This window comes from Pelecanus crispus, chromosome 1 (assembly GCF_030463565.1).
Source record: "Pelecanus crispus isolate bPelCri1 chromosome 1, bPelCri1.pri, whole genome shotgun sequence".
Classification (NCBI taxonomy): Eukaryota; Metazoa; Chordata; class Aves; order Pelecaniformes; family Pelecanidae; genus Pelecanus; species Pelecanus crispus.
Window position 1 is genome coordinate 52,425,384 of NC_134643.1, and position 24,352 is coordinate 52,449,735.

The 24,352-nt window shown below is 36.3% G+C and overlaps 1 protein-coding gene across 2 annotated transcripts in view; it reads right to left on the reverse strand.

Moving 5' to 3' along the window:
* Positions 1-21,509, reverse strand: part of NR2C1 (nuclear receptor subfamily 2 group C member 1) — a 38,886-nt gene extending 17,377 nt beyond the window's left edge. The window contains exons 1-8 of one of the 2 annotated variants that reach the window (XM_075708847.1): positions 21,456-21,509; positions 16,643-16,750; positions 10,820-11,050; positions 7,344-7,425; positions 4,394-4,573; positions 1,815-1,962; positions 1,632-1,722; positions 31-215 (exon numbers count right to left, since the gene is read on the reverse strand). In XM_075708847.1, coding sequence (XP_075564962.1) covers positions 31-215; positions 1,632-1,722; positions 1,815-1,962; positions 4,394-4,573; positions 7,344-7,425; positions 10,820-11,050; positions 16,643-16,750; positions 21,456-21,509 — 1,079 coding nt within the window. The remainder of the gene's footprint in view (positions 1-30; positions 216-1,631; positions 1,723-1,814; positions 1,963-4,393; positions 4,574-7,343; positions 7,426-10,819; positions 11,051-16,642; positions 16,751-21,455) is intronic. The other variant, XM_075708856.1, reaches the window with a different exon arrangement.
* Between the last annotated feature and the right edge of the window lie 2,843 nt (positions 21,510-24,352).

The following is a 24,352-nucleotide window of genomic DNA, read 5'->3' on the forward strand; positions in this document are numbered from 1 at the left end:
AATAGTATTTTCAAGAGTAACATGCCTTACCTTGTAACATCACTACCAGCTTGTTCTTCTTGATGGAGTTCAGATAATGATGCATCTCCGTTACTTAAACTCTCAATCATAGATAGCTCTGTACTGCTTTGTGACATGTCTTTGCATTTACTGAGATTTGCTAATGAAGTCACCACGTTTGCCAGTGTACTTAAATCTCCCTGACATGCTTCAACCTAAGGGAAAAGTATAGCGTTTAATTCTCTCATATTGGCAGCAGTTAACGTGCAACAGAAGAATCTAACTTTTACATAAATGAAGAATTGAGCATGTGAATAGACCTGCAAGAAAATTATTGTTTTCAGTAAAGGGATAATCATAATGCAGCAATTAGACACCGCACTGCTTCTAAAATATGAAATATTTAGACATTTACTTTTACAAGTAATAGCTATCTATTTCTTACAGAAAGAATGCCACAGATGGTAAGCAACTGCAGAAAGAGAATTTATCATTGCCACTCACTAGTCAGTCACCAGGACTCTAAGACTGCACTAGATTATATTTTTAGCATCTTCCTTCCTTCCTCATGTAAATGAGTCAGTAGTAATAGGGTAGCAAAACATTCGAAAAGAAGGAATGGATACAAAGTCGCCTTTAAAAGCAAGCAGAAAAATAATTCTGCTGCAGCCTTTTTGGTTTTTATATCTTTATTTAACTGCAAGGGAAGAAGGTGATTCAGTACTGACCAGCAACTCAGAGAGGCAGTAAGACATGTTTTCCCACCTGCCCCACAAAAAAAAATTAATAAGGGAAGTGCATGATTACAGACAAGGATGCTGCTGCTAACACAAGTATGCTACATGTCATTTAGCTTGCACTGTCATACTCTACAGACAGAGCCAGAAAAGTGAAATGCAATAAACAACTTCTGATGGGGCCCTTTGCAGACAGAGCAAGCGAGGCAAAATGCATGAAAACAGTATGAGGTCATTTAATATCAGCTAGAAAAATAAAAAAGCTTCCTACTGTGCATGTGTAGGGAAGTTACCACATGGCTTTAGTGGATCAGTAAGTGTAACAAAATGGTAACAAAGGAAAACTAGCTCAGAAATAAGATTGTTGCTGAGATAGCTCTTATTAGCTTTGCAAAAAAACTAGCAATTCAGGGTGGAAAAACTTAATAGTATTCATGAAATAGGAAAAACCAGCTCAGTCGTAAGAATGTTGCTGAGATAGCTCTTAATAGCTTTGCAAAAAAAAATAGCAATTTTGGGGAAAAAACCTAACAGTATTCATGAAATGCACTGTGATAATGCCATGCGATGTTCTGCGAACACCTCACTTTGTTGGTACAAAAGAAATATGTGTCAGGATTGCCCAATACAAAGAAAAATAATGCAGCCCTTAAAGCTCTCTAAAAATGCAGAGGGAGGCATTTACTTTGTAGAGTTTTTAGTGTTCTTACTATGCAAGGCTAAAAGCATTCTTGTGAAGAGAAGGCATTTGCAACACTGGCTAATGTTGTAAAGGATTGTTTTAAAAATGAATTTAACAAAACAGAAGTACAACAAAACAGAACACCCTTCCCTCCCTACATACACAATTACAGCAATCACATCACTTAATATATTGGGCATATCATTTCATACCTTATCTGGAGTCATCAGCACAGTAGGCTCACTTTTTATTGCAGACTGATGAATGTTAACAAACATTCCCGATTCCAGCAGACCTGTTGATCTGACACAAAACAGCACACATTTTAATTTTGATTAATTTTAAGATTAATTTTTCCTGTTTCAGGAATTTGCATTTCAGTAGAATTTACATACCTTGCTGTTTCATTGTCTGTTACAAAAGTTGGAGTTGCAGCTAATGGACTACGAAGATCTTTCCGAATATAAATCTTTTCTGTAGAAGCTGCACAGTTGGAAGATTTTTCTCTTGACACTTCAATAGGTTTCCTCTCACACTGCACAGCTAACAAAACAATATGCAACTATAAAGTCACATCCCAAATTACAGACTAAGAAATAATCCTTTTTTCCCTCTATTTAATCTGCAATTTTAATAATGATTCTGAAAATAACTAAAAAAAAAAAAATCCCGTAACCAATAAGCTAACAACTTGGGTAAAAACCAACACATGGATTTGATTTGTTCTTAATGAAATGATGTAGTAGTCAAAGTCTGAGATCAAACATATAGACACTAAATTTTTCGAGTTACAATTAAGGGAGAAATCCCCTTATACCTTCTTTTTAATTTGGATCTTTAAGTGGAGGCTTATGGCTTCTCCTCCTCTCAATTTCACTACCCCACACTCTCAGTTCATTCATAAGGGACTTGTGGTACCTTTTTCCATGGATTGTGGGTCTGGGTTGAACCCACATAACTTTATGCACTTAAAGAAGCTTCTCAAGTTAGGATCTTAGACAATACAGAGGGAAAAGGCCATTCACAAAGTTCAGTTCAGAACATTTAAGATCTGGACAACAATGACTGACTTCAGAGAAGCAGCAGATTTTTAATTTGAATAGCTCAGTGAAACTAGGTGGAATGAATCTGGACCTTAGCCTGCAGATACATCACCTTGCTTTGGATGGATTAGGGAACATTAAAATGAAACCTGCAGTATTATACCCTATGGGGAACTCTCTAGCTCTATGGAATAAAGCCAAAAGAAACTGGTTTACAGTTTGATTTTAAAAGTTTAAAAGGAAAATTTAATTTCTGGAAAAATAACAGTAACACAACATTGTTACTGTAAAACTTAATTAATAAATGGTATTTACAAAGTACAAATCTTTTAAAAATACACAGTAAGTTGTTCTTCCACAATTTTAAAGCGGTGCAAGTCATTTTATAGGCTGGAATAAGATCCTGAAGAGAGTCACAAACCAGGCCCATATGTAATTTAAAATACGCATCAATTCACCAGTCTGATAAGCACTGGCTACTGGCTAGCAGAGCCTCTTTAATATTGTACTGCACATAGAAACTGTTTAAGCCTATAAAGAGAATCCTGAATGTTCATTATTTTAAAACACAAAGGCAAATAGGAAAAAAACTTTTTTTTTCCAATTATGCAGTTTTGGAAAATGTGTAACTAAAGAAAAAAATTCAAAAGCTTTCAACTTAGTAGTAGACTGTGACGCTATTTGAATTTTTACATTGATAAGTATCATAAAACCAAATGTCATAATATCATCAAGTATTGACAATGCCATTAAAGCTAGCCCATAACCCACGAATGGTGCTTTGAAAGGGTGGGAGATGGAGGCAAAAGTCTTTTATCTTCCTCTGCTAAGCCTGAGCTCACTAGCTGGATCTGAGTTGCTGAGAAAGGGCCAAGGCTTCTTCAGGGGACAAATAACCCCACTAAGGGAACTACAGTACAAGACGGTGCTGAGTTTTCTTTCCTCTCCCCACTCCACTGAGGAATGAGACTTCTTATCCCAAAACAACCCTCTCCTCTGCTCAGTATTCCCCCACAACCCAGAGATCCTTTTCCTGCCTTCTGACCCTCAACCCCAGCGATTCTGTTCTGTTTGAAAAGTCTTCTGCGGAGGGGCAAAGTACTGTCAGCTGAACTAGACGGTAAAGGGGTAAAGATCCACTTTCACTGCCCCAGGTTTTCCTCCCATTCTGAATTAATTTCCTCTGTGCTGGAAAAGTGTTACTGGTTTCTGCTGACAGAATCAGGGCTGTAAGGAGGGGAATGTCCACAGAGGTTCAAGAGGGTCAGCAAAATAGAGCTGAATGGCAGAGAGCAGAGCACAAGACTAATACTGTGCGTATAGCAACAGCATGGCAGTATCGGGGCTGAAGAATTCATCTATTGCTTGATTTGCTGCATATTTAGTATTCTAATACTGCTGTGGTATTACAGTATCACTACACCCAAGGTATGGAAATCCAAAAAGAAACTTGAAATCTACAGGAATCAATAAGAACTGACCTCTAGATCACTATGGATCTCTGCCTTGTGAATAACTGCCTCTGCAGAGCTTTGCTAAGAGTGAACAGCAATTGTCAGCAACCTCAGTTGTGGAAAAAGTGACAAGAAGGCAGAAGGACTCGGAACATTCAGTAGCTTCATTTACATAGAAAAATTAAACTGCATATATAAAAACCGAACATGAAGACATGCTTGACATTTGCCACCTAAGAATAACAATTCATTCACTTTTACCACATGCACTGTGCTTACTGTCAAGCAGTATGTACACTTGAAAACATTTCAGACAACTGATACACCAAATTTGCACAATTCTTTAAAGGAAAAAGATACAATGATTTAAAAATATCAAATCACAATAACCATTTGTATTAATACAAACCGTATCTTTTGTAGCACAAACTTTAACATAGCTGCCAGCTAAAATAATTTACACTTATTCAGACTTACAATCTTGTTTCATCCCAAATGCGATGCATCTCTGCAGCCTACAGTACTGACATCGATTCCGGTGGTGTTTGTTGATGACACAGTCTTTTGTTCCTCGGCATGAATAAACTAAATTCTTCCGTATACTCCTTTTAAAGAATCCTTTGCATCCCTCACAAGTTACTGCTCCATAGTGACGCCCTAATTACAGAACAACATAAATCACTACATTAATTTTACACTGTAATATTATATTTTTAGAGTTTATATTTATTACAAACAAAGTATTTGCTATTTTACCCAGAAAAAGAACACTTTTTTCCCCCATAGGTTACAGATCTTAAACTATATCGTGGCTACAAAACAACATAAAAAAAGGCAAGTGAACCATTTTTCTAGTTCAAAGCACTTAAAACAGGACAGATTTTACAAATAGGCAAGTTGCTTATTAAATTCTTGCTGAATCTGTTGACAGCAGTGTTTAAAAAAGCTAAGAAAACAGGTTAGTAAGAACATATAAGAAACTCTTTTCATTTATACATTCTTTAGCAATTGTTTTAAAATGTCCCTACAGTCAAGCCCTGTTACTGCTCATTAGAAATTCAGCTGTTGAAATTGTATGCATTCAATCTAATGGAACCATGGAAAGCAAAAACATGGCATTTGACAGCAGTAGGTAATCACTTCAAAGCTTTACTTTCACCTTTCATTTTCCTAAGAGGGTAACGGTACTTCCTTATGTTCTTTCAGTAAAACTTCAATGAGAAAATAATCTAAAATAGCTAATTTTTTTTTTTTAAAATCAGTCCTTCTGTGAATTTTCTAATATATAATACTAACATATAAACATTTCTAGGATATACTACAGAAAAAAGTCAAGTTTAAAAATTATTTTTCAGAAGTAAATTGTTTTGATTCTGCTATAGCACAAAATACAAGTATTACTAAAAAGTACTGGTTTTGATTAAGGCCTGCTTGGCAATTCCAACAATTTTAATTCTATGATCCTGAAGAAAAAAAAAAAAGTTCTAAAACCGAAGATGACTGACAAACACTCAAAATACATACTGCGGAGGCACCAAAGCTGCTCTTTGAAGTAAGTAGGGCATATTACAGAATTATATCTCAAATATGAACTAAAGTAAAGGAAAATATATTTTTAGATTCTTTTCTCACTCCTCACAAACCCTTTTTTAGATACATTAATCTTGCCTGTCTGAACTTTGTAGAAATTCTTACAGGTTTTCTAGATTCCTTTACTACAACCATATTACCACACTATTAAAATGTAAAATTTATAAATATTTATTTTATATTAAAAGAGTATCACTAACAGTAACATTTTAACAGCAGCTGGATTGCAAATACTTAATTTCCATCCTGCAAGGTGCCTGGGCTGCTTCTGCATGTCCTCTTTGAAGTAGCTTCTTGGACTTCAGCTTGGAGGTGACTGCAAAGCAGTTTGTGCGACACTGCTTGTCACTGCTCCCCAGAACCTGCAGCTGCTCAGGGAAACATGGCACTCTCCCCAGATTCACTACCAGTGCTCGACAACCCTGGGCCAGGACAGGAGGATCATCTCCTGGGATCTCCAGCCTCTCAAGGAATACTCCAGCCCTCCACTGGGGAGCCGGAAGAGTCTTGCCAGTTGGAACAGACTAATCAGATCTTTGGCTTCTGTTTGGCAGAAATTTCCTTTGAGATGGGTGAAATCTGACATCTATTTAGAGCTCTAGAACTATCATTTTTACGTTAAACTTTGCTGCAATAGAAAATTTTTAATTTATTTTATTTTCTAAGCAGTTTGCTCTACATCCTACTACTTCTCATGATGATATCCTAACATTAACTACTTCTTCCCCCTGGCCCCTCATTTTTATACACTTTATTTCTATTGCTTCCCAAAAGGAGCATTTAACTGCAGCTGTTGTATTTTGGTATTACTGGAGGTCTACCACACAGACTTCACTCAGAAAAACCTTAAGAATTTTCTGATGGAGCAACCATTTCCCTACATAGTCTCATTTTAGCTAAGTAAAGAGCAAAGTTAAATGTCCCATCTCTCTTACACCCCATTATCTTCTGTAACAAAGAAAGTGCAAAGACAAAGGAGCTTTCAGCTAAACCATGCTGAGGAACAGCCCTTGTACTTCTCTCTCTCTCTCTTTTTTTTTTTTTTTTAATAAAAAAGACAAGACACCCTCTCAGTAATTCCACCTCTGACACATCTGGAACACCTGGTGGCAGGCATACCCGCAAAGGGAATGTGGGAGACAGAGTTCTCCAGAGCACTGCTCCCGCTATTCTTCTTTCCAATTTCTTAGCATTATTTTACAAAATTTAGTGCATGAAACATTTTTCTTTTCTTACCTTAGCACTCTACTTTGGTGGCAATATATGAATATACCATTCTTAAGCTTATTTTTACTGGAACTATAATGCATTTTTACAATTTTAGCAATGGCTCTTCGTATAACTAACTGTCCTGCATAAATCTCATGTTAGCACTTTTTTCATATACTCCCTTGTCTACTGGTGTCATATTTAAAATAATGAACAGATTTTTCATATAATCTAAGAGAATCTGTCAACAATAACAAAGTTCACCACATGGCCTTATTTTAAGGAAGAAAAAACTCTCAGCATTGTCACTTAAGTAATTTTATCAGCCAATTTTTTGTAATAGAAAATAAAATTTATCAGCCTAAGAAAAAAAGGCAAAAATTAGCTGGTAGAAAACATTAAATTTATGATGTAAACCAACAATAAATAAGTCCACCCATGGACACTAGAGTAACATTTAGTGTAATTCTCAATTGAAATGGTAGTGTATCCCTTCTGTTTGTGCACGTGTATATATATACATATGCATGCAAACTGTTATATAGCTTCAGAAGAATCTTAAACTGCTTTTATAAAATTGCACTGCCTTAAAAAGAAAAAAAAAAAAAAAGAAAGAAAAAGTAAATACCTGATGCCTTGTCTCCACATACAACACACAGATCAAACACTTTATTTAGGCCCTGTTCATTGGGAGAGTTGTCTGTTAAAATCTGGAAAAAAGTGTGAAAGAATTTAGTTTTTTCTTACCATCAAGAAAGGTTAAAATAAATCTCATGCTTGTGGTTTTCCTCTAAGATAGGGGATCAAAATACAAAGTATGAGGTTTTCTTGACTACATTTTAAAGTCTTCATAGACACCTGCCATGTCATTGAACTCCTTTTCAGGATGGAACAAAAGTTTTACTTGTAATACTTCTGAAAAGATTTCAGGATTTCATTTATTTAAATACTACCTCTGCAGAATGGATTGACATTTTGAAAAACACTTAGCATCTGCATACTCTTACCTTTTGTTCAATTTTGTATTTATATCCTAATGACTTGTTCATAGTACAAAAGAGACTGAAACATTAAACGGAACAAAAAAAATCCCTTGTAAAGGCTACTGTATCTACATTCAGATTTATTACTGCATTTTTTAATAATACACATAAATGGTGAACCGACAGAAAATGTACTCTGGACACTATCATTAACTGTCAAGTGGTATATAGTTTGGCTTGCAGTAACAGTTTGACATTATTACAGTATTCTTGCCCTGTCTCTTTCATTTATCTCTGGCACCCGTAAACTTCATTAAGCACATAATCTTAGAAGGCCAGCACTACAGGGTAGGCACTGTAGCCTTCCATTTTATCTTTAAAAACTCTATCCCACTGCGACATAAATAAAGCACAGCAAAAAATTTAAAGAAGGAACACACATGATCACAAGTAACAACCAAGCATCATCTCAATAATAATGTAAAGCAGAAAAGAACAAATTATTCTTCCCATTAAGAAGAGATTATAATTTAGAAGTTTTATGAGTTTCTAACTTCTACTGTGTCTTAGTGGGAAGCCAGCCTCTCTCATTCTTGCTTTGCATATTCAAAAGAGGACCTCTGATCAAAACAAAGATAACTTACTGAAAGAGAAATTACCCTATCGTCTATAGAGAAAATTAAGAAACCACGGTTTTCTGAAAGTTTGGAAGATAGTATAGATGATACATATGGGAATGTTTAACAAGCATACTTCTTTCTAGTTAGCCTTTGTTAACAATACTGTTTCAGAGATTCATCTATTAAGTTTTCTTTTAATGTAACATCTTTTTAAGAAAAATAATATTCATTAGTTAAAAGCATATTAACCTTTCATTCCTTCCTAATTTCCATTATTAACATTATGTATTTTCATGATATTATATAAAATATATATAAACAAATTCTAAGTTTTTCCGTAAATGAAACCTGCACTGAAATGGGAAGTTCTGTGTAAGGAAGGACTACAGAATTTGGCCCATGAGGAGATAAAAATCCCAGACTCAGAGAACTCATGAACTGACCTTGAACATGAAGAGTAAAAATTTATTATTAAGATGAAGAAGAATCACTGAAGGTGAAACAGATGACAGGAAAAAGGGTCTTGCCAAATAAGTCAATGTAGAGATAAGATAGAATAAAGGAGAGATTTTTTGCAGAGCAAATGAATGGGCATTTCAAATGAAGGCTACAGAAGAACAACAAAAAACGTGAAATTGCAGACAAAAAGATCATTTAGGGGAGAAAATATGAAAGATCCCAAAGAGGCTGCAGTTGAACAACAAATGAATGGTACTCCATATTTCACCAACTTTAAGGGGGGGGGGGAATCTCTACCCGCACATCTTAGCTGACAACAGAAAAATCTAACTAAAGTGACAGAATACTCCATTGTCTCTCAGACAAACCTATTTTGTCCAAACTGCACAACCAGAACTGGAGCTTATCATTTTTTGTCCAGACTTCCCCTATACCTGAATTTTGCTCTTTAAACCAATGTGGCACACTTCTCATCTGGCTTACACTTTTGTTGAGGATTACTTAAAATACAAAATGTATGATACCACTAAACATCCTTAAATGCCTCTCAATAGGATTGACTTTTGTTACTGCTCCCCTATCCATAGCAATCAAATTCCTTGGAGCAAGGACCTTGGATGTCCATTTGCAAAGATTTGTGAGTTTCAAAAAAATATGCAATATACAATACAGAGATATGTTTCAAGCTTGCACAACATGTGGATAGTGAATCAGAGTAGTGCACTGGCTCCCAGAAGAGCACAAACTAAAAAGATCAGGGGTCTTCACTTAGGAAAAGAGATTACTTGAAAGAGGATATGATAGTGACTTATAAAAACGATAGAATCCTTTATTGCTGTTTCTTATAGTGCAAGAGACACCTAATTAAATATTTCTCTCAGAAGATTAAAATAACTGAAGTATTCTTTGCACAACATACAATTATACTATGGGATATTATACAGACCAAAGCATACATGGCCTATATAAATAACAAAAAAGGTTATTAAACTTTAGTGGCAGCTATCAAATGTGGCGGTCTCACTGCAATCTCCAAATCAGGAGGTTGCTCTAAACCATCAACTAATGGAAGTGAAAGGACAGGCTCAGAAGGATCATTATTTACTTGTCCAGTTTTTAATACCTTTCCTTAAGCACTTGTTTCTGACCATTGCTTAAGTTTAAGACACTAAGTGGACTGTAGCTATCCTAATGTTGCCTGGCCTACCACACTGATGTATTTTAACAGCAGCAGAAATGCACACGGGTAAACAATATGCAATAACTATGCTTTAGCTGGAGTGTTGTAATCTCCTACTTCATGCTGAAGGAGCTCACATCTCCCAGTCTGTGCATGTTCTTCACACTCTTCATGTCAGTGCCATCCCATCCTTGCCATGTGAGGAGATGGGGCAGAAAGCTTGGAAGTTAGAGGGTGAGGACTCCCACACAATGTGTGTGGGAGTAAGGTGCGCTGGGGACCAGTTTAGGGAGTTACAACCCTGATGAGTTACAATCTCACATTAGTAAACTCCAAATCTTTAGTGTTATTTTCCCACCCCCACTGAGTAATGTACTTCCCTACTAAATAGTCTCTTGGAGAAACTACCTTGGAGTACAATTCACACAGCTGAACAGTAGTTACAACAGCGTATGAAAAGGAAAACAAGCAGAAGAAAATGTTAAGTGATAAAGACAAGGGAGAAAAAAGTATGTTTTCAACAATACATCAAAACAGATGGAGAATCAATGAAGCAGAAATAAAAAAGGACTATTGGTATGGCAGGAGCTGGAAATGACAATAACAACAACATTATTCTTTCTAATCTCATAAGCCAGGGTATAAATTCCAAAAGCAATAAAAGTACCAAAAAAACCCCGTTTTCTTTATAATTTCCAAGTATTCTTACTGAGTCCTAATGCAAGGGAAGTATACCGTTAAAAAAAAAAAAACAAAAAACAACCAACTCAAAAAAGGAGAACTCAGACAGACATATTTGGAAATAAAACATCTCCTCTTATCCCATTTGAATCAAAATTATGAAATAAAGTGGATTATCTACCTGGATGTGTTGTGCAGATATATCAGGGGATGCAAAAAACAGTTGGTTGACACCTGCAGCATCTGGAGTTGCTAGGATAACTTTTCCTGGAGTGGAATCTTGTCTGGCAAGGATCACCTTGCTTGGGGTAGAGCCATCATGATTTGTTAAGATGAATTGCTTGCCTGCTGAGCTCTGATCAAGTGCTGTAACAATCTGAATCTTCTGGCCCGTCTGCTGATCTGTGACAATCTAATAATACATTTATCTCAAATTGTTACGGTAATTTAAGTTCACCTTTAGGGCCCAATCCGGGCACTTGAAGAAAACGGGAATTTTGCCTCTGACATTTGTGAAGCAGGATCATCTTCCCCTCTATCACACAAGAGTGAAGTAAACTCAGGTGAAACCTTGGATTTCCACTGTATTTGAAACACACTTCAGTCAAGGGTGTTTGAAGTCAAAACCTGAATTCATACTCAAGTTTTACACATGGCCCGGGCTTTTAAAACACCACCAAAACCCTTGACAAATTCTAGCATCCAGAATTTGATGTAGCTCAGCCCTAGGACCCATCAGGTTATGAGAAATCTTAACTCTTGAATTCACTGCATACCACATGAAGTGCTTAGCACCTCCCAGATTTGGCTGCTTAACAAGAAACTTTAAAAACATAAATGTAGACTTCCAAGTGAAAAAAGTAAGCACCAAACAGCAAGAAAAGCAATAGTCTTGTTGCACCTGTATATACATTTTAGGCTTCAATTTTTCTGGTCTTTCTTTACATATATGTTCCTAAATAAAATAGATAAAACAGAATCTCTCTCCCTGCCATTTTTTTCATTTTTTAAAGGAAAAACTTACTTTCATGGTTTGTTTCATAATCAAGAACAGACCTACAGACTGTTTTTTTCCATTTTATCCCTATTTTCAAACACAAATACAGCAGACCTTTATTCAGTAATCCTTCAGTAAACTCAATATTTTGCCAGCTTTGTCAGAAGATTATAATCCTCAGAGAAAATAATCAAGATTCCATAATTCTTCTACTATAAATCTCACTTTTAGTCACTTCCTACATTTCTCCAGAAAACTGCCTGGTTTGTTCTGGAGACTAAGGAGAACCATCCTACAAAGACTGTTTCCTGCAAACTATTTTTGAACTACAGATCAATAAAATAGCTCCAATTAATTTTTTTTTTTACCTATTATTTTACCATAATTTTACCTATAACCAAACATTCATGTCCATCTATCCATCCCTAACATTTGTATCATTCTTATTACTGATTAAATGATTTATTTCATGGCCTAACACTTATAACTAGTTTCATGTAATCAGGGCAGCAATACTAATTATGTTCTCTAGGAGGAGAATAGGGGCACAAAGAAACTGAATGAGGCATAATTTCACACAAGTCCTTATCAACTTTGCTATTGCACCTTGACAACTAGCTTATTACTTTCTCTAAATGTTCAATATACTTAATTTGTTTCAAAAACCTGTCTGTAGCTTACGTTTTTAGAAGGTAAGTAGCGAGAGATATAAGTTATTGAGTACCTAATTCCAGTAGTTGTAAATCAATATGGCCACTTTCAAATATACAGAAATTATGAGTTTCAAAATATACAAAGGGAATCTGTTTCCTTCAGGTGGCCTTTTGCTATTAACTATTGAGCTAATGGCTCAAAATTCAGATTTTTTCTCTGCAAAACACAACTAAGAGCTTATTTAAGAGAGAAGACCAGGTAAGATGACAAAATTCCAGAGGCTAAAGATGTAAGAAAAGAATGTAAATTATTATGAGATTTGGGGTGCAGGGTAGAAAGACAACGCAAAAACCCCACAATAGTTATCAACACAATTAATACAGGGTTTTCCATTAAGTTTTCTCAGATATTGACATGTCTGGGACCACAAATAACTATAGCAGTCCCTTATTTCTCCTTTCTATTCCTTTATGTTGGTTCTATAATCTTTAGAAGGGAAACTTTATTGCCCTTTTAATTCCCTTCTTTGCTTAACTTTCTCCTTCCATTCTGTTTTTCTTCATTTTACAATCTTTATTTCTCCTGTGTCATTTCTGGCTATCTTCAAAGTAGCTGATGTTTGTTTTCCCTTCTCTCCAAACATCTACTTTATTGGTATTAGGAGAAATCCAATGCCTGTTATCCTCAACAGGGTGCATACATGTACAAAAGCCAAACACAGAATATTGTGCTGTTTCTTGAATTTCCAGACCTGCTCTTTGAAAGACAGTCTTATCTAAAATCTGTCTCCCTGTCAAAACCTAAAAGTACAACTATGCGTACATCAAAATAGGCATATACTCAATCTAAGTATAGCATAAAACTAACTCAAAAACCAGCATGTCCCAAACAGTGAAGATACAAATTTGAACTAAAGTTGAAATTATTTTTTGGATATATATGCTAAATTATCTTTGTTCCTATTGTAGTCCATCTCCATAATTTAACAAAGGTATGTATTTGTAGATAAATACGGCAGGACAGTAGACAGAAGAACCATTGCTACTTCACACAATTCACTTCACCTCCTATTTAACAAATAGGGTCCCAATTCTTCAAATGGCTTCCTACAATTCTAGGAGGGTGCCCATGTAGTTTTCACTACATGATATAGTAGGTATAGTGTTACATTAATATCCACACAAAGCTACTCAATCTGCACAAATAGTTTCTGCAGCTGCCAAGCATTTGACAACTGACAGAGGCATAAAAGAAAGCAGTTTAAACAATTAAGCACAGTCTGTCTGCAGCTGACCTCTTATGGCCATATACCTGCAAAAACTCCACTTAAATTGCAATGGGACTCTGAAAAGTGGAGCAGTCCACCAAAGTATAACAACTTGCAGTACCTAAAATGTTGAGATAAGAGAAAGAAAAAAAAATCAGAGGGAAAAATAAAACCACTTATCTTCTCAAGGGAATCCATCAGGGCTCAGTGACAACACATTAAGTTTCTTAATAATCTGAAACTTAATATCACTAAAGGGATAATGTTATAAACCAGGAATATATTAATGCAGAATTGCCTGCTTAAAAAATACACTTCCTCCATGTATTTCATTTAAGCACCCTGATGATAACGGAGGATAGTATTTTCCTTTATTGCTTTCAAGCCTTGTCCGTTACCAAGTTTTGACTTCCATTTGAACATCATTTCAATAAATTAAATCTCTCAATAATTCTGTGCTCCCATTTTAGGAAAAAAAAAAAGTGTCTAAACACAGAGGACTAATCCAATGGTTTATAACAGAGACAGTTTTGAACAGAAATGTCTGTTTAACAACAAATGTGACATTCAACTTTTATTCTAGAGAAATGTTAGCATTCCCTAAAAAGGGTGACTAATGAAACATGTGCCCAGGTGGCCAAGAAGGCCAACAGCATCCTGGCTTGTATCAGGAATAGTGTGGCCAGCAGGAGCAGGGAGGTGACTGTGCCCCTGTACTCGGCCCTGGTGAGGCCACACCTGGAATACTGTGTCCAGTTTTGGGCCCCTCAATACAAGAAAGACATGGAGGTGCTGGAGCGTGTCCAGAGAAGGGCAACAAGGCTGGTGAAGGGTCTGGAGCACAGGCCTTATGAGGAGCGGCTGAGGGAACTGGGGTTGTTTAGTCTGGAGAAGAGGAGGCTGAGGGGAGACCTTATCGCTCTCTACAACTACCTGAAAGGAGGTTGTAGGGAGGTGGGTGTTGGCCTCTTCTCCCATGCAGTTAGCGATAGGACGAGAGGAAATGGGCTCAAGCTGCGCCAGGGGAGGTTTAGGTTGGATATTAGGAAAAATTTCTTCACAGAAAGGGTAGTCAAGCATTGGAACAGGCTGCCCAGAGAGGTGGTGGAGTCACCATCCCTGGAAGTGTTCAAAAAACGGGTAGATGTGTCACTTTGGGACATGGTTTAGTCTAGTCTGCCCTTGATTGGTTTAGAGTTGACTTGGTAGTGTAGGTTAATGGTTGGACTGGATGATCTTAAAGGTCTTTTCCAACCTAAACGATTCTATGATTCTATGTTTTAAAGAACATTGTACTGAGGATTTTTTATTTCAAGATTTCAGGTAATTATTTATGTGCATTTAACAATAATAAAATAAAGGAAAAAATATTGATTCAAAATATAATCTCAAAATGAATCAATTCAACATTTATTTTGAACATATCACTGAGATGTATTTATTCCTACAAACTACTTTACTCTTCACATAAATTCTGCTTTGAGGAAAGTTTTCATTATTAAGTTTTATCTCATATCTAATTCATTATTATTAATATTGGTGACATGTTTGTAGATGCCTGTTCCAAGAAGGATGCCATTCGACTGAGCGCTGTTCCACACATATCAAGAGACAACCAGCGCCCCAAAGCGCTTACCATCCCATTTTGAAGCAAGAATCAATGAGTGTGGTGAAAAAAGACAAGGGACAAAGTAGCTGGGTTAGAAACAAGTGATCTTCCAGCTACATGAGACAATGAAAAACTATATACAGGTCCCTGTCCCTAGAAATAAAATTCTTCCATGTTCATCATATTTGCCGTAATTACAGTGCCTAACCAAAAGTAGTTCTCCCCCCGCAAAACAGGTGACAAACAAGGGTTAGAAGTCTGCCACTGGCTTTGAACCAACAGAACTGTCCTGCTATTCAACAACAAAGGCTCATGGGTTTATATGTCATCGTCCCACATACAGACCCTGATGCCAAAATTACATTAAATGGCTTCACACTGCAGGGACATTATAGCATACAGGTATTGACAATGAAAACAGAGGATAAAGAGATGGTGGTTAATTGATTAACATAAATTAGTTAATAAAAGGTACAGCTGTACACAAAGCAATGGAAAAGGAGTGGAGGTAGCTGAAAGAAAAACATCTACTGGATAGACAAGACTGGTACCATGACTAGAGCACAGGTAGGGGGTGATAAAACAGAAGATCATGTATGGGGGGCAGTTGTGAAGAGTTTTGGAAGGTTGAAAGCTTGAATGCAATGCACCGAAACAGGAAAAAACAGTGGAAAATACTGAAGAGTGAAGCCAGCAAAAGAAAAAGCAGCCAAGATTATATTAGCAACTGGCTCGCTTAAGTGAGAGTGGTTTTGTATGCAACAACATATATCTGAGAATATTTTTAAAATTTATTCTGCAGTTTATATTTTTCTCTAGGATGAAATTTAAAAATAAAACGTTTGCAAGGACTTGCATTGACTTTTAAGGGATAAAATGTAAAATTCTATTCCCCAGATCCTCCTAATCTCCATATACACACATCTATGTTGATTTAACTACCCACATTGCCAAAAACTTCCTATCCTGACTTGAATTGGAGATTATTACCTGGCCAAGCTATGAATTAGCATACTGGGACATACAACATCAGTTGGGACAATCAAAAACCAGTATCCTCAGGTATTAGGTTGCCTTGCACTTTGTCATGACCTGTATCGATGATACAATGCAGTATTTCCCTCCCTCCCTGCTCCAAAATGTAGAAATGTTCCAACAACTCAGTTGAATTATCAAATCTAAAAATTATTCAGCTTTTAAAGAGCAATATCATTACAGTATTGGGAAAAGTCTTTTTCGGTTCAGTGGTTATAATTTTTTGTAAATCTTAAAACTCTTAGGAGGAAAAAAAGAAAAAAAAAGGGGAAGCATTGGAACTATGTTTTATTCCTGTTTATATAGAAATTATCTCTGCAACCCAGGGCTGAATATTTACATTCAAGCAAATAATATGACGCAAATAAAAAAGAACCATATATGAAAACTGGCAGAACTAACAGTTCATCTCTGCTTTTAAAATATGTCAGATGAAGCATACCTGTATACGTTGTGGTAAAGAGAGGCCTGAATCTGCCGGGACAATCTGTATTCGTTGTGCTGTCCCATCCATTAGTGTTTGTGTAACAGCTCCCTGGGAATGGGTAATCTAGAAAAAAAGAAACAAATGTAATGTAATGGACTGACAATGGATATACTACCTTAAGGATGGATACACTACCTTAATGGACGAAACCTTAAGGTTTCACCAACTTTTGATTTCTCTGCACAAGGCAAGGGAAAGTCTGACACTCTTACGGTATAAGGAATGCAAATGCTTGTGATCTAATTTAATAGCTTAATTTTGCTAGTTAGAAAATTCTGTTTGTTTCACTGTTTTAAACCCATTTTGAAATACCTTCCAGTTTGAAATTTAGAAATACATCAAGTAAAACAATTCATTATTGACAAGTCCATGTAAGTCAATCAGACTAAATATTTATTACTGTTGATGTTCATGAGACACATACTAAACACAACACCTTTCATCATAGCTGTGCTACATTTACACTAAAATATTTTTACCTTAATGGCTTACTTAAAGTGACAAAAGAATTTTTGGTGTGGAAACACAGCAGTTGGCCTTTTCTGTCCTGTTTCTGTTCTTCTGTTAAAGCAGCAAAAACAGAACAACAGAATTCTACACTGGGGAACTATCAAGAAAGTTAGAGAAAATTAATGAAATGCACGAAGTTGGCAAGTAGTGTATCTTAAAACAAATTTAAATCTCTGTGTGAATGCTCTTGGAGACAATTTGTGGAAGTGCTTTAACGATTATCAGTATTTTGCTATAGCCAAAGGTATATGTGAGAGGATATTATTAATTAAATTATTTGTCAATAAAAATTAAGAAGTACCACTACTACCACTCTGCTATTTACAGAGGCTTGATCAGAAAGGCCAGACTTTTTACAGTACAAAGGAAGTTTGTCTTCAGAGACTTTACAGACACCTTCAAACTGAAATTTTTGTCTTAAATTCCTGAATAACTCCCTGAACTTTTTGCAGTTCAAAAACTCTGGAACGTCTGGCAATTCTGTATTAATAATAATTCTCAGTATTTACACGATTATAAAAATGCTGCACTTCAACGGTCATCCTCCCCCCCAAGAATTAATATAGAGAATATATAGATATATCTGCAGTAAAGGTACTGTTTCATAACAGGTTGAGCGCTTTTTTCGTTCCTCCTGAATCAGCTTCCTGATTTTGCAACCCCACCACCACATAAATGCTAGTACCAGGCAGAAGAAAGGAGGCAAGAGCACACCAAGAGCTGGAGGTAAGTATGAGAAGGGGAAGGAGCAGTGGGGTAAGACCTCCCCTTACAGCAGAAATACAAGCTCCCATCAGCCTAAAAGCTGATTTTGAAATTTTACCTGAAAATGCATTACTTTTGGTACCAGTCTCAGCTCTTATAACCTACTTGCTCCTATCCCTTCAGCTTGGTAGGTAAAATTGGTTGGTTAGTCATTCAGTGATCTGGAATAGGACACTGATACAGGTTACAAAGCAGCCCAGCAAAAAAACAGACAAAGGCTATTATTAGCACAGATCAAACCTTCAATCCAGATCTCCACAATGCTCAGAAGCAGACACATCAGAGCAAATGAGAAAGTGGGATTAAGCTGCTGGGGGGATCACTTAAGCTGCCAGCAGCATCAAAAGAAATGCCTGTCAAACTACTGCCCAAGCCATTTTCAAACACTGCTTTCTAAAAATACCCGATTTTTCATGAGTATGAATACCTTCCATATTCAAACAATTCATCTACTTCTTTGCTTAAGTAAAGGACAAAGAAGAGTTCATTATACAGCAACATTTAGAGTTTTAGCACTTCAAGCACTAAAATGCTGCATCAGTCTTTGAAATGACATGTACACATAGTGATTTACAGGCAATCGGAGTTTTATGTGAATTTATCTTTGCTTTACAAAATAAGCTACATATTCCAGGACTGTTTTATGCTTGCTCCCTTAAAATGTCATGATCTACATGACTTGTAAGGTAAAACTGCTCTTCAACCCCACAAAAAGTCAGCTTGACAGTTTTACTTCTATACAGAATACATTTTTTTTTATTGCAGTTTAAAAAATACTGGTAAGAATAACTGCAGTTGTTTGTGATAAATTATATTTTGTATGTGTATGACAGACTGTTTCAACAAACACGTAGCTTTCCTCGGTTACTGTTACCTGGCAGGACTGTGGAAACAAACCACCATATACTCAGTGTATCCAACCACAGATTAAAGAAAGATTGCTGGGGGCTCTTGACAGACACCTTCCCTACATGAATCAAAGAATTTCATCTTGACATAGAAATATTAATTATCTCACACTCAGCAAAAGATGGTTAGCAGTTGGCAGAATCTGAGAAAAGATAAACATTGTGCAATGCTCCATATAGGCAAGGCTATAAATTCTTTTTTTTAGTAAGTTTTGCTTTTATGCAAAAAACCTGTCCTACATTAATAAAAACACATTTGTGAACATCATCATAAGATCATTTCTGATAATTTTGTGTTTTAAAATGCTTCATGAACAAGAATTAATATCATAAAGAAATGAAAACCTACGCATGGAACACTTCTGACCATTATTTCAATGAGACACAGGAGCACTTTCTGTTCTCAGAATGGAAATACCTGTCTTTCTCCTTTCTTGTTTTACTCATGTAAATTTTTCTTGTAAATTCAATTAGAACTATTTCAACATTCAAGAGAATTACAAATGCTAGCAAAAGTACTGCTGAAGTTTCATAGACCTTAACCTATGGTTTTCAATGCGTACATTGAATAGGAACACCACCAGGCATTTACAGCTGGTCACAGATAGGTAGGAATGTAACTTCAAGTACTACATGAAGGCCCCTGTAAGACCACTTTCCTTGCTGACTCCACCTTTCAGGCAGTGCGCTCATGCATGGCATACACCTTTGACAGCAATTTTGGCTTACAAAGTCCCACCTTGCACTGCCCTGGATGATGCTTTTCAGTCCTTCTAACCATGTGCCGGGCTGCACCTTGTACCAGATAAGGGAACTGACCCCAACTAGGAGGGAGAAGACATCCCTCCACTATCCTGTAATTTTTTTTTTTTTTTCCAGTTTTGTCGACCACACAATGACACAGAGAGCTGACATGAGGAAGACTAGCAGAAGTGTGAGTATAAGTGGCGAAGCGAGGACTGGGCAATGCTGAAGTCTCACTGCTGCCAAATAAGATGTGACAGCCTCAGACACAGTAAAACCTTGCTAAAGGACAAATCCTAATCTACACTGCTGACAGAATGATATCCATGAAAACTGTAAGGCTGCAGTTTCACCATGAACAGAGACAGCCAACAGCCCTCTGCAGTGTCGCACCTCCACTCCCTCCATCTTCTCCCCCGCCTTCCTTTGGCTACCAGCCATCTCCTTTATGCTGGCTCTGGTACGCATTAAAGCCTTCTCAGACCCTACTCAACGCACTAACCCAGCAGAAAACCTTCCACTTGTTTTAGCTGGGTTAGCTTGCTGCTAGCGCGGAAATTAAACAAGGTAAGAAACAGAAAAAGGGCCTTCCCTCTCCCACGGCGCCGAGATACTAAGTCAGCTCAGTGTCTCATTGAATGACATTATGAAATTGAGAAACAACCCTCACAGAGGCTAAAAACCATCATCACACCACTCTCTTTTCCGAGTGGAACGTACACTTCAGCTAGCTTTGACTGGTCTTTACTTTCCAAAAAAAAAAACCAAAAAAAACCCAAACCCAAAACCCCCAAAAAACAAACCAAAACAAAAAAACAGGAAATACAGTCCTATTTAGACTTCCACAAGGAATTATATTACCAAAACAAAGCTACACTAGACAAGCCATTCTCACCTATACAGACAAGTGAGAGAAAGAAAACACCATACGTTACATAAATCACTTCTGTCCTTTGAGATAGCCTTAGCAACACTCAGATGCTATAACAATAAAAGCTGTAAGAATTTATACAGGATAGAATTAACCACCCCACCCTCCCCAACCTTTCTATTTGAAATCAAGACTGAGAAGGGCTAAAGTTACTTGAAAAGTAAGTCTATGTCTAGACAAGAAACCAAGAGTGGATATTTCAAGCTAAAAAATACTATTTATTTAAGATAAATAAGATACTGCTTCTATCTAATTTAAAGTGGTGCTAATTTTAAATAGACTGTACTATGATGAAACCTTCTAGATAAGTATATGTACTCCTATCTACACTCCCAAACTGTGCATCTCTGAAGTTCTCTGGCTGCAGTACAGAGATTCTGCACACAGGTTACAGAAAATGAAAACCAGAAGTTAGCAGAAACAAGAGTTCAATCTTCCTTTTGACTTATACCAAACACCAACAAATATTTTACAGTGCAGAGCATGGCAAACCTTTACTCATGAAAACAAAAATGACAACTGAAGCAATTGCTTAATTGGAAAATAAAAGCTATGTACAGACAACTCTCTTGGTTGTAAATTTTGTAACTGAAAGTGAGCAAAGCAATTCTACAACCACACGGCTCTCTGAAGACCACTACAGGCCCAAAAAGTAGAGCTGAAGAGCTAGTCACTTACTGGAAACACTGCTAGATTTTTCTTAGCTTCATTTCTGTGGGGCAAACTTTGGCAAGAAAGCCTTTGCAGCATAACTTTAAAATGGACATGGTAAGTTCTTCTTGTCTTCCATGGGAGAGTCTCAGGAAGCTTTGGGTGTACTAAAATTTTCTCTTGTGATTTTGGTTTTTACATATCAGTCTGTGCATTTTATTATTCAATGTCTCTGAAATAGGACTCAAAATTTATGTACCTCTCCCATTTGCTGTTCAATAATTTGATGGGCCAGTTCCTCTATGGTTGCCATGATCTTTAATCACCAGAATTTCCTGTCAAAGAAAGGAAAGAAGATGCTTAACATCTATAGCCTCAATAGTAAAAATATGTTTGGGAAAATATAGTTCACATAAGTAAAGTATGTTTCTAGTTGTCTGAAGGTGACATCCCTGCAGAATTTAAAGTTTGATTATACTATAAAAGTAATAATTTCTTTTCTATTTGCAAACTTCTGTATTTTTTTACAAGCAACTCACACAGAGACTTCCTATTTTTCCCCTTCTGCTTTCCCAAAAAGCAATGATATAATAAACTCCCTGTGAGAGCAGAAGTGTATTACTGACCATGACATCAGCAGGGACATAATTAACATCTTAAAAACTGGAACAGAGCAGTTTTATTAATGCAAACCAAGGCGGGGAATCTAACTTCTTCTGAACTCATACTGATTTTTTAGTACTAACAGGAGTGTTTCAAGGTCAACTTTGTAATTAATAGGAGGCACTACTTGGGAGGCAGAAAATATACATGTTTAAAAAACAGACGTTGTTTTGCCATCAATACTGTAGTTACAACATAAGAAGTCCAAATCTTCATAAGAAGAATTTTGTAGGATTTAACAGACACTACTATATTAATGCAGTATGAAGTATTCAGATGTATGCCTTGTTTGGGGATCAATTTACAAATATTCACTAGGCAGTACTTAAAAGGAACATACACAAATTATGAAGCACCATGAACACTCAATTTTCCTGACAAAAGCTGTATTAAAAACATTGTCGTATCTACTTCTATGAACCAAGACAGTACTCTTACACTAAAGGATTTATCTATATACTAAATTGGTTTTGTTTCAACTACACAAGGTACACAGGTTATACAGCCTTCTCATTGCAGGCAAAGTTATAAAGATGTTTAGTACCAACACGTTTTCCTGTATGAACATAAGAATAAATGCTGTCAGTATAAAGGATTTTTTATACTGTATAAAAGATTTATTTATTTCACAAACAGGAATGGTGCTGTGTAACCATACAAAAAGTTAGAATGCTAATGAAAGTAGTTACATATGTAGAAAAGCTGTATATATAGCTAGCTGTTTTTCACTCCTTAACTTTGCTAGAACTACTAGGAACTATCTCCTACCCCAATGATCTCTAAACTTTTCTAGTCAACCACGCAAATAAAAATGTAACTCATTTTGAAGCTCATTCTGCTCCTACAATTGGAAAGAGAGATCTCTCTTGACTAGGGCAAGAACTGCAGGCCTTGGAAGTGTGCACAGTGGTATACTAAACCCTGATCAATGCATGGAAGGGAAGACTATAGAAATATTTGGGCACTGTAGACCACTCTTAATCACCCACCAGCATGCTGCACTGTTAGTTAAATTAAGACAAAAGATGACAGGCATACACATAAAACATATGAGACTGAAGTTTATGTTGAAAAGCTTTATCTCCTTAGAAGATCTAATAAATGTCAGCACCCTTGCAGGAGCACTCTAGTAACCCACTTCTGCGTGCAGCAAGCTGCAACACAACCACTATTCAAAGAGCACTTCCCAGTCAGCCAACATATTCTGTCAGATGTTTTCTTCTTTTAAATAAAATACTTATTAGCAACAAAATATTGCATTGTTTAAACAAACAGTGCCAGAAAACAGTACTATGTCATTAAAAAAAAAAAAAAAAAGCTAAAAAGAAAAGCTTAATGCCTTAAAAGCAAATTAGACAATTATTTAGTAAGACACATACTTTTGGGTAAGAGACATGTACTTTTTGCGAAGAGTTATTTCAGAGGAAGATCATACTGCTTCGCGACAATTTGACATACCGGAAACACTGTGCACATGATGGTATTTCACAAAAAATTAAGAGTAAACTATTAAAAGTGAACTAAACTAAATGCTGAAATTCTAGTCTGATCTCAGAGCCGATCCTGCTTTGAGTGGGATTTTGGACTGGAGACCTCCTGATGTCCCTTCCCACCTGGAATATTCTACAACTCAAGAATGCACTATTTTCTTAACTACAGGGACAACAAGAGTTGCTTGCAATTACAAAAAAAACCCCAATATTTTGAAAGCAATCTGATTTGCAAAATCTTTTGACTGCCTCCACATAGATCTACTGTACAGATATTTTCAAGGACGCAATAAAGGATTATCTAATTGTAAAGTTTTACTTCACTGAGTGTCTAAAGAGCTATGCACAAGAAAGCTTATTTTGAGCAGTTTAAACCAATTTTATGGAGAATACCTGTTCCCCTCTGTCAGCCTTCTGAGACAGCAGTAACATCTTCCATTCTGCAATCACCGTCTCCAGCATTTTCTACATTATTTTCCCAAAAGAAAACAGACTACATCAGTACCATTTTCCCATCAGAAAAGCCAGGTCTATAATCCTTCCCATAACAATGTATGATTATGACCTTCTCAATTTTAGTCATATTTACCAACAGAGCCTACGGCTACTTTATTTTATGCTTTTCTAAGACTCCTAGTGTTTCGGCCTGCAGAATGAGCATGTTCCAACACGAATATTGAATACTAATTATTAGTGCTATGGCTGTGTTGCACCAACTCAGCAGCACATGGGAATGAACAATACAGTACAGTGAAAAGAAAAGCTTAATTTATTGTTCATCTAGTAAAAGCTTGCAGTCAAATACTGAACTTGCACAGGAGGCAAAGCTTGGAAAATAACTTTTACAGAAATTGACTCAGACATGAAGAATAAAAGATCCTTACCTAACATATCTGTGGCACTGCAAAATTATAATTAAAGATTCTCTTTAATGTTCTCTGTCACGCAATTACTTTAAATTAGCAGATCAACACATCAGTATTTTTGCCCCAAACCCAGTAAA